General features: G+C 35.7%; 1 protein-coding gene across 1 annotated transcript; it reads left to right on the top strand.

Moving 5' to 3' along the window:
• Positions 1-9,846: 9,846 nt before the first annotated feature.
• On the top strand, positions 9,847-11,738 carry LOC107862942 (cytochrome P450 89A2). Its single transcript, XM_016708659.2, has one exon. The coding sequence runs from the start codon at positions 10,046-10,048 to the stop codon at positions 11,570-11,572; it is 1,527 nt and encodes a 508-aa protein (XP_016564145.1). The 5' UTR covers positions 9,847-10,045; the 3' UTR covers positions 11,573-11,738.
• The last annotated feature ends 659 nt before the right edge of the window (positions 11,739-12,397 follow it).

Raw genomic sequence — 12,397 nt, 5'->3', positions numbered from 1 at the left:
TGATAAAGTGTATCAACTGAAATAACAATCTATAAAACTGAATATTGTTTGAAAACTAGTCTGATAAGCCTCTAACTGAAACTATCTGAAACTGGAGTTGATGGGACAATCCTCCAAGTAACTCCATCTACTGAAACACTGAGTCTACTGAAGTAATGAAATAGAAGAATATCCTCGACAGATGAGGACTCATTACTAAATTTGATATGCTGGCTAAATTTGAATCTATCTATGCACAGTCGGGAATCTAAGCGTCCGAACATATGATATAAGACATCATATCGCAAAAAAAAATATGTGTTAGTATGTGGAATGTACTGGTATGCTAGATGAGGTAAGGCATAATGCAAGGGTTCATATGCATGAACAGTAACTAACTGAATGATAGAGAATAACTGAGCATGGGAGCACACGGATAACTGATATTGTTGTACATACTAAGTATGCAATACTGTGCATATACGGGAATACTGTAACTGAGTTTTTTTAAAGCTGAGTACTGAGTTCTGATAACTAAGTAATTGATACTTAAAGTTACTGATAACTGAATTACTGATACTGATTGACTGTGTTTGACAGTCCTGATTCTGTAGAGCTGAACTAAGTTCTAAACTGAAGACTAAAATTGAAACTATGAGAGGTAGTCATCTAATCGACATGCCCCAAATAAGATAAGATAACTGAGTTAGGGTCCAATCTATAATCCCAATTGGAAGGGTGTTAGCACCGTGCCACGGGTACTAATAACTGTTGTGGAGTCAGTTCTAACTAACGGGTGACCCTGAGATCAGTCTTAAACTAGCGAGTGATCCCTGAGTATGTCAATCCTATCTAACGGGTGACATCTCATAACCTACGCTGGTTACATATTTCTAAAACTTAGGAATTACTTTTAGGGACTCGGTCCTAATTAACGGGTAAGCCCTTATCCCTAGGCTTGCTCAGTGCTGAATCCTACTCCCAACTGAAAGACACTGAACTGATTATACTAAATTGGACTGGACTAATACTGAGTTTACTGAGTTTTCTTGAGTTCTGTAACTGACTGAGTTTTATTGAGTTCTGTAACTGACTGAGTTTTACTGAGTTCTGTAACTGACTGAGAGTATTACTGATTGTGAAATGACTGATACTATTCTGTAACTAACACTGGCTCTAGGTAAACAGCTAAATTATCGGGTATTAAATACCCCCAGGACTCGATAGCATGAAAAGTAAAGCAAAGCATAATCTTGAATAACATAACAATGTTCACTTGGTCATAATTCATTCATAGAGACATTTCATCAAACACTTGTAATGCATTAACTTGTACATGAATGGGGAATACATGTTAGCATGCTATAATGACAGTATTTCATTCTCATAGACAATTTATAAAACACAGGGGAGGCATGCTTAGGTTATACAACAATCAACACACATAGTTATCATGGCTATATCAATCAACTTGTAAATTGAAGGGTTCATCAAGAGAATCATATAATTCAACACATATAATGATTAATTTCATGAAAGCTTGTAATTTAATCATGGATAAAAACTCAACAATAACATGAACACGAATTCAATTCAACTCAATCATGGAAATTTATAAATACACTATCTTTGTATTTTAAAAAGGGTTCTTGGACTTCATGGGTGAAAGGAACCCATGAATGAACACCTAATATACCTTAGAAGATTCTTTCTTGAAGGTTCTTGGAGGAATTCTTAGGCTTGTTCTTGATTTCTTGAACTAGGGTTTTTTTGCCTCTGTGAGAGAGAACATTTTATTCTTGAGAGAAAGTGAGAAAATAATGAGGCAATAGGTTATTTAAGGGTTTAATTTCGTGTTTAGACTGATTAGGGTCGTGGAAAAATACTCATTTACCCCTGGGAATGATTTAAAAATTCGTACTAAAAAATCTAATTTTTAGCCCTGGTGCGAAGCGCCATGATCGTGTCGGGCCACTGAAAATTGTCAATTGGGAATGTGGCTAGTGGCGCGACGCAGTGGTATCGTGTTGCCACCTTGGATGCGACCTGGAAGTACACCGTGATGCGGTGACATCACGTTGGAACATTGAAAAAGGACAATTGTGATTTAGGTCCATGACGTGACGTGCCAGTATCACGGTACAACACTGGTAACAGATAATTGCCATTTTGCTAGCCTCCGAGATGCGCTGACATGCAATTTGGCAAACTGTTATACTAAATTGGCTATAACTCTTCGCTCGGGTATCAGATTTGGGCAAATTTTATATCGTTGGAAAGCTGGTTGAATTTTATATGTAGTGGAAGGCTCTAAATTGAAAAATATTGTGTATTTCAAAAATTTTATATAGGCTAACTCATGTACTAAAAGTTAAATTAAGTTAGAAAAATACGGGGCATTACAATATCTCCTCCTTGGAAACATTTGTCCTTAAATTAGACTAATTAAGCCGAGAAACACTGATACTGAGTTTACAAGCTGAACATGCAAAATTGAAATCTGACTACATGACTGAACTACTGACAAACTGAGTTTCTATACTGAACATGCATAGCTGATGCATGGAATACATGACTGAAGCTATTGATAAGTTAAGTTTTCATACTAAACGTGTATATCTGATACATGGAATACATGACTGAACTGATTCATGAATGTATGATTGATTATTCAACGGCAAAGAAAACCAAGTTTATGACTGTAACTAAATCATGAAATCGAGTAAATCTAAGGAACGTTGTTACCTTAGGCTCAGAATATTGATGAACCTAAGATCATTTACTAGATATGTATGAACGGGAACATGAGAACATTACTAAGTCTGAAACATGATATATGAACTGAATATCATGAACTGAACTGATTTCTTGGATACATATCATATGACTGAGATTAGAACTTGAGGATCAACTTATGAGTACCCACTACTATACACTGGATTCGTTACGTGAAGAGAAACTGGAAGGTTTAGGAGATGAAAGCTCGGGGACTATAGTACATCTCCCCCTTAGGTCATTATGTCCCTTGAAGAATGCTGACTTGGCTAAGATACTAAGGAAAAGCTGAGACGATGCACAGGGCACCTACGAACTGAATCATGACTGGATATCTGAGATCTGAAACTAAGTCATGATACATGAACTGAGCTGAACTCGCAACTACCAGGATGTTCTATTTTGGGAAAGGGCAACTAAATGGAAAGATAGAAAACCATCCAAATTTGTCCACCTAACTGCTAAAATAAATTGCTAACTTTACGAACTAACTCATACTGAAAACTTATACTCGATTGGAGCATTTTTGTGACACTCTTTCTATAAGGTTCTAATGACTTTAGGGAGTAAGGAACCTTAGTATGGTCTGAATAAGACATCTGAAGAAGAACCCATAATATGGATAAAATTTTGTAATATGGGCACCGATAACCCTACCTAATGAAGTCTGAGGAATAGAATATTTACATCACAGATTTACCAAGAGGTCTAAACTGAAGATATACATGACATAGTCTGAATTTAACAGATCATTAGGAGTGTAGCATGAGTACTGGAACTGAACATACTGTAAAGCATGAATACATGAGTCATGAGCTGCATGACCTGAGTTTGGAGTTCATAACTTCATGGAATATGATTCGGACTGGTGGGTGAACTAGAACTCCTTTTACTAGGAACTGTAAGCCTACATAATTTTCTATAAAGTGCACAATATGAACTATGATCATAGGGCTGATATGTAAGGCATGAGTAGATATCATGATGATTGAGAAACCTTGCACTGAGATATGAATGGGTTGGGCCTCATTCTCTCCTACTACTTTTCTACACATACTGGCATCACTACTAGGATCTGAGAGCCTGATTGGTTACTTGTTCTATTATCTCCCCCCTTAGCTTAAAGTCATCATTCTAAGTCTGTAAACCACTTACTCAACAACTCTAAATTGCACTGTTACCATTTTACTCTAGATTCTAGGGTATAATAATATGCATAAATAATAAACTCACCCTGAAAGTCTACACCTGATAATGTAAAACTTGTTGCTAGTAATTTCTTCTGAGATACAATTCTTAGCCCTCTATAACCCCAACAATCATCATGTAACAACTTGCAATTGACTAACTTAAAATTCTTAAATCTTCTTTCTATTAGCTCAATCCTCGAAGATTCAAACTCAGATTCTAACACTTAACATGGATACCCCCAAACCTTCAATGAACCATACTACTTTCATCATAGCCTACAATTATCCTATCTCTAAACTTATATTTTTCCTACACCATGGGAATTACCATTACACTAACAACATACACTTTCAAATCAACAAACTTAAATTGTTTTGTTACATACACTGTTTCAAGCCTACTGATTCACCTTTTATACAACTATCCCCATGAAATATAATCTGCTCAAAATTCAGATAACATTACCCCAACTCCACTACTGTTGCTAAAATCCTGGTTTCATGCTTCTAACTCTAGGTCATATGTTATCCTAGAATACTGAGAAGGGACTTAAAGGCACAACTTACTTTGGGTTAGTGCACGAGTTTTCATGATCATAAATGAAATTTTAAAACTTTAGAACATAACAAAACTGATGGGATACTTTTGAGCCTACGACAATCCCATAATTATCTGTGGGGAATGTCTGAAAAAAAACTCTATCTGTAGGGATTTAAGCTTGATTGTTTCTGTTATCTTGAAAATAAGGCAGGGCTGGCATAAATAGAGCAAAAATGAGAATCTTTATAACTTTCTTAGAGGACCTTTCTATAGCATGATCTGAGACATGAAAGAAGGGAAACTTTTCCTAAAACATCTTGTAGCCTCTTGTCCATAAATGTGGCGCACTTTACATCCATGTACAAGACTCTACTTGACGCGACTTTCAGACTCTCTAGGACTCTGTTAAACCTTAGGATTTGATACCAAGTTTGTAACGCCCCGAGTCTGTACCTCAGATACTATATGGTGCTTACAACCCTGAAGGACCACAAGCTAACCCATGACTGATATCTACTGTGAGAACTGAATAATAATACTGTAAAATGAGAAAAATAGGCTGAAATGCCATAAGGTTCAAAAATTTGTAAAATACTAATAAAGTGTATCAACCGAAATAACAATATATAAAATTGAATATTATCTGAAAACTAGTTTGATAATTCTCTAACTGAAACTATCTGAAAGTGGAGTTGATGGGACAATCCCTCAACTAACCCCATCTACTAAAACACTGAGTCTACTGAAATAATGAAACAAAAGAATATCCTCGACAGATGAGGACTCACTAATAAATCTAATATGCTGGCTGAATCTGAATCTGTCTATGTGCGGTCGGGAACCTGAGCGTCCGAACCTATGATATAAGACATCATAGCGCAAAGAAAGAGTATGCGTTAGTACGTGGAATATATAGATATGCTACATGAGGTAAGGCTGAATACAAGGGTTCATATGCATGAACAGTAACTGACTGAATGATAGAGAATAACTGAATATGAGAGTACATGGATAATTGATAATGCTGTATATACTAAGTGTGCAAAACTGTGCATATATGAAAATACTGTAACTGGACTTTTCTAAAGTTGAGTAATGAGTTATGATAACTGAGTAACTGATACCTAAAGTTACTGATAACTAAATACTGATACTGATTATCTATGTCTGACAGTCCTGATTCTGTAGAACTGAACTGAGTTCTAAATTGAAGACTGAAACCAAAATTGTGGGAGGTAATCATGTAACTGACATGCCCCAAATAAGATAAGATGACTGAGTTGCGGTCCAATCTGTAACCCCAATTGAAAGGGTGTTAGCACCGTGCCGCGAGTATTAACAGCTGATGTGGAGTTAGTCCTAACTAACGGGTGACCCCTGAGATCAGTCCTAAACTAGCGGGTGATCCCTGAGTATGTCAGTCCTATCTAACGGATGATATCTCATAACCTACGGTGGCTACGTAGTTCTGGAACTTAGGGATTGCTTCTAGGGACCCAGTCCTAATAATGGGTAAGCCCCCATCCTTAGGCTCGCTCGGTGCTAAATCCTACTCCCAACTGAAAGACACTGAACTGATTATACTGAATTAGACTGGACTGATACTGAGTTTACTGAGTTTTCTTAAGTTCTGTAACTGACAGAGTTTTATTGAGTTCTGTAATTAACTGAGAATATTACTGATTGTGACATGACTGATACTATTCTGTAACTGACACTGGCTCTAGGTAAATAGCTCAATTGTCGATTATTAAATACCCCAGGACTCGATAGCATGAAAAGTAAAGTGAAGCATAATCTTGAATAACATAATAATGTTCACTTGGTCATAATTCATTCATAGAGACATTTCATCAAACACTTGTAATGCATTAACTTGTACATGAATGGGGAATACATTTTAGCATGCTATGATGGCATTTTTTCATTCTCATAAACAATTTATCAAACACATGAGAGGCACGTTTAGGTTATACAACAATCAACACGTATAGTTATCATGGCTATATCAATCAACTTGTAAATTGAAGGGTTCATCAAGAGGATCATGTAATTTAACACATATAATGATTAATTTCATGAAAGCTTGTAATTTAATCATGGACAAAAACCCAACAATAACATGAACATGAATTCAATTCAACTCAATCATAGAAATTCATAAATACACTATCTTTGTATTTTAAAAAGGGTTCTTGGACTTCATGGGTGAAAGGAACCCATGAATGAACACCTAATATACCTTATAACATTCTTTCTTGAAGGTTCTTAGAGGAATTTTTAGGCTTGTTCTTGATTTCTTAAACTAGGGTTTTTTTGCCTCTTTGAGAGAGAACATTTTATTCTTGAGAGAAAGTGAGGAAATAATGAGGCAATAGGTTATTTAGGGGTTTAATTTTGTGTTTAGATTGCTTAGGGCAATGGAAAAATACTCATTTACCCCAGGAACGATTTAAAAATTCGTACCGAAAAACTCAATTTTGGGCTCTGGCGCGACATGCCATGATCGCGTCGGGCCATTGGAAATTGCCAACTGGAAATGTGGCTGGTGGTGCGATGCTATGGTATCACGTTGCTACCTTGGATGCGGCCTGGAAGTTCACCGCGACGTGGTGACATTGCGTTAGAACACTGAAAAAAGACAATTATGAATTGGGTCCATGACACGACGCTCCAATATCGCGGAGCAACATTGGAAATGGACAATTGCCATTTTACTGGCCTCCGCGATGCGCTAATATGCAATTTGGCAAACTGTTATACTAAATTGGCTATAACTCTTCGCTCAGGTATCGGATTTGGGCGAATTTTATATCGTTGGAAAGCTAGTTGAATTTTCTACGCAGTGGCAGGGTCTAAACTGAAAAATACTTAGTATTTCAAAATTTTTATATAGGCTAGCTCATGTACTGAGAGTTAAATTAAGCTAAGGAAATATGGGGTATTACAACAAAATAGTCTATCTAGCCATTTTATTGAACCATGATGAGATAATAGCTATTCATAAAGCTAGCCGAGAATGTGTTGGGTTCGAAATTGAGAGGGCGTCATTCGGAAGCTTATAATTTGCAAACCATGAAGACGATAAATTAGACGACAAAGAAAATACTATTAAAAACATATATTATTAATGTAATTTGGTCAAATGACCTACATATAAAAACTTATATTAAAAATAAAATATAAAACCTATTAAGAGAAATCTCCCCCTAAACAAGACTCTTGAACGACTACATTGTAGATGTTATTGTGTTATTATATGAGAAGGGGGTCTTTTATTTATAGATATTCAAAGTCTTTCCTCCAAGAAAAAGGTTTGCCAAATATATAAAAGTTTTATATTTTCCATTTAGAAAAAGTAAAAATAATTATAGTATTACTTTTATTTTTCTTCTAAGAAAAATAAAAGTTAAATTTGGTAAAAAATCAGGGCAAAAATCCTGACAAATCTTCCCTTTTTGGCTTGATTTTCTTCACTTGATTCGCCTTTTTCACTTCACGTGCATGAACTTCGTTCTTGATATAATGTTCATAACTGTTGCTTGCCATGATTAAAATAAAATTTAAAATATTATGGATTATAAATGGTTTAAAAAATATCTTATATTTATTTTTAAAGATGCAGCAACATGAATGTTATAAATATACTTAAGCTCCTTCTCCACATGTAGCTAGACAAAAATCTTCATTATCACCAAATTGTTGCAGCATGATTTTAAAACTGCTTTGAACCGGTTTAATCTCGTCTCACCACACTATTGTACCATTGAATCATAAGTTCTGATACCACTTGTTAGGTTCGAAATCGAGAGGGCGCCATGTGGAAGCTTATAATTTGCAAATCATGAAGACGATAAATCAGACGACAAAGAAAACAATACTAAACATATATTATTAATGTAATTTGGTCAAACAACCTACATATAAAAAACTTATATTAAAATAAAATATAAAACCTGTTGGGAGAAATCTCCACCTAAATAAGACTGTTGAACGACTACATTGTGGATGTTGTTGTGTTATTGTATGAGAAGAGGGTCTTCTATTTATAGATATTCAAAATCTTTACTCCAAAAAAGAGGTTTGCCAAATATGAAAAAGTTTTATATTTTTCTTTCTGAAAAAAGAAAAGTAATTATGGTATTACTTTTATTTTCCTTCTAAGAAAAATAAAACTTAAATTTGGTAAGAAAATCAGGGCAAAAATCCTAACAGAATGTGTATGGTTGAGGTCCATGATACATCTTATTCGAGAAATATGTGGTTTGAAATGTGACAATATACCCACAGTTTTATACATAGATAATGCAACATGCATAACACATTTTAAAGGGGATTCATAAAAGGAGATAGAACGAAGCACACTTCATCAAAGTTTTTCTATACACATGAGCTACAAAAAGAATGGTGATAGTAACGTGCAACAAATTCGTTCAAGTGACAATGTGACTGATTTATTCACCAAGTCTCTTTCAACTACAACTTTCAAGAAGATGGTGCACAAGATTGGGATGCAAAAGTTCATGGATGTTCTCGTCAGGGGAGCAAAAACAAGTTGTACTCTTTTTCCCTTTCAAGGTTTTGTTCCACTGGGTTTTTCTTGTAAGGTTTTTAATGAGGCAGATATTGTTAGAGATGTATACTCTTTTTTCTTCACTAGATTTTTTTTTCACTGAGTTTTTTCTAGTCAAGTTTTAACTATCAATTAGACATTCAAGGGAGTGTTATAAATGTATTTACATTATAATGAATGTCTAATATAAATAAGATCTATCAAGATCTAGTTGGCATGTATCAGGATTTGAAGTATCTGTTTTTTAGTCAGAAGTATTTTTCCCAGGTTTTGTTCATATCTATCACGATCTAGTTGATATCTGTTAGGATTTGAAGTATCTGTCTTTTTGTTAGAAAGTTTCTGTTTTTGATCAGAAACTAGGAGAATTTTTTTCTATAAATAGAGTTAGAAACTAGAAGTATTTTTTTCTATAAATAGAGGGTTTTGTTCATTGTATTCTTAAGACGATCTCTCATCGATCAAGAGAAATAAAAAATCTGTTCTCTTTCTATTTATTTTCTTGTTCTTGCTTTTATTAGCATTTTTTACTTTTAAATTTTACCCTTTAACTTTTTATGAAATAACCCTATTTAAATTATAATCCATCTTTAAATTATATTTTATATTTTTTTAAGTAGTGTTCATACCAATTACCAACCAAACCGACTTAAAAAATTTATATTTAATTTGATTTGATTTTAAATTTTAAGAAATGGATAATATTTGATTTGATTATGATATGGAAAAATGAAAAAAAAATAATCAAATCTAAATATCTAATCGACAAGTGTGAACTGAGTAAGCAAGTGCAAGGTGGATACACGCTTAGCAGTTAGCAGAGGTAACTTAGCACGGGTGAATTTCTTTGCATCACGACATCTTAGCTTATTCCTGTTCTCCTTTTGGTGGATGCTCTATATATACGGGTCATGGAAATGAAAAATAGATCAACAAAAACACACCTCTTCTTCTTGATGATACAATTAGAAAAATAATACAGTAATAATGGAAACTTGGTTTATTATTGTTGTCACTTTATGTATCTCTTTCTTCCTCAAATCCCTTTTTGATACTATCATCTCTTCTAATTCCAAGTCCAAGAAGAAACTCCCACCGGGACCCTACACTTGGCCGGTGATCGGCACTTTATTATGGGCCAGAAGAAACGCCATCGACTTGGAACGCATACTCGTTGATCTCAAGGCTAAGTATGGTCCTATGATCACCCTCAATATGGGGACCCATAGCTCCATATTTGTAGCTAGTCATTCTTTAGCCTACCAAGCTTTAATCAAGCAAGGCTCCGTTTTCTCTGACCGGCAAAGTGTGCCGTCCAACAATAACAACCGCAGCATCAACGGTGCACCTTATGGCCCTACATGGCGTCTGCTCCGTCGAAACTTGTTTTCAGAAATGCTCCATCCTTCTCGCATCAAGTCCTATTCCAAAGCCCGAGCCTGGGTGTTGGATATCCTCCTTAACCAGCTCCGCGGCAAACAAGACGAATCCGTGAAGTTAGTTGATCATTTTCAGTATGCTATGTTCTGTCTTCTTGTCTTGATGTGTTTCGGGAACAAGCTTGACGAACCTCAAATCAAAAAAATTGAAAATATGCAAGTGAAGTTTCTCTTGGGAAGCCGACGTTTCGCTGTATTAGGTATCTTTCCTAGACTTGGAAAGCTAATTTTTAGAAAGCTCTGGAAGGAATTCAATGAGCAACAACAAGAGCAACAGAAAACCTACCAACCTTTGATTGAAGCACGAATCAAGGCCAAAGAACAAAAATCCGAGCACGAGGATGAATTTGTGACGTGTTACGTGGATACACTATTGAATTTGGAGTGGCCAGATGAAAAAAGAAAACTCAATCATGAAGAGATCGTTACCCTCTGCGTTGAATTCCTAGCCGCTGGAACTGATACGACCTACACTACCTTGCAGTGGATTATGGCCAACTTGGTTAAAAATCCTACCATTCAGGAGAATCTATATCAAGAAATTGCCAGTGTAGTGGGAGAAAAAAAGAGCGAGTCGACAGAAGAGGAGGTGAAGGAGGAAGATTTGCAAAAAATGCCCTACTTGAAAGCAGTGATATTAGAAGGTCTTAGGCGACACCCACCTGGTCACTTTGTGATTCCACACACGGTGACGGAGGAAGTTGAACTGAACGGCTACGTCATCCCAAGGAATTTGACCATCAATTTCATGCTTGCGGACATGGCCTTAGACCCAAATGTGTGGGAGGATCCCTTGGAGTTTAAACCTCAGAGGTTCTTAGTGGAAGGATCAGATGAGGAAGCCTTCGATATAACAGGAAGTAGAGAGATCAAGATGATGCCATTCGGCGCAGGGAGGAGAATATGTCCTGGCTATGCATTGGCTATGCTTCATTTAGAATATTTTGTGGCTAATCTGATTTGGCATTTTCAATGGAATCCTGTGGAAGGAGATGATGTTGATCTCTCGGAGAAGCAAGAATTCACCATTGTGATGAAGAATCCGCTACGAGCTCGTATCTGTCCCCGAGTTTAACACTGTTTGAAATTGGTTGGTTCTTTCTATTTGCATTTTCTTTCTTGTGGACTTCCCTCCTAGTAGAATTTAGTGGGTAAATCACGGTAAATGTCTTGATGCAATATCAGCTCGGATTGTTTGTATCGTTGTTACTTGTTATTGTAATGTAATGTATTGTATTGTATTGCTGTATTGCATTGTATGTATGTGACGTTGCTGGGTCTTCAATTTAATATGCCCCAGGAAGTTAATTCCTTAAAATCTTTTGTGAAGTACAACATCAGATAATATTATTGAACTTTCTTGGCCTAAAAGGTTTGTTCAACATAAAGCAACTTCATTTCTTGTGTTTGGTATATTGGAAATGGGGCAAGTACGTTGGTGATAATGTAAAAGACGCCAGGATCTATATCATAGTTGACTGAGCTCTGGCAATTCAGATTAGAATTTTGCCATGAAGCTTTGTATAGAAATTAATAAGGAGAAAACATAAGTATTTCCAAACTTTTTTTCTTGCATTTTATGTGTTGACGCGGAGCCATCGTGTGAAAACACTTACCTCAAGCGCGCCAAAAAACTAAAAAGAAATGCTCTAATCAATATGAAATGGCCAAGTGGCAGCCCAAAGCTGATTTTGAAGACTTACAAGAATTTTTGCAATGCTCTCCAGCTTCTACATTTTTGGGTCTCATCATTAATTCAGCAAAAACTCAACCAAATCCACACCAATCAAGCTCAAATGTCAATTACAACTTCATAACAATATCATCACGAAACCCTATAATCAATTTGGACAATAACCAAGAATATGATAAATTTATTTCTTCTTCTTCAAGCTTTTTC

The sequence above is a fragment of the Capsicum annuum genome, chromosome 3, assembly GCF_002878395.1.
Source record: "Capsicum annuum cultivar UCD-10X-F1 chromosome 3, UCD10Xv1.1, whole genome shotgun sequence".
NCBI lineage: Eukaryota > Viridiplantae > Streptophyta > Magnoliopsida > Solanales > Solanaceae > Capsicum > Capsicum annuum.
Note: the sequence above shows the minus strand (reverse complement) of the source record. Positions and strands in the feature narration are given on the sequence as shown.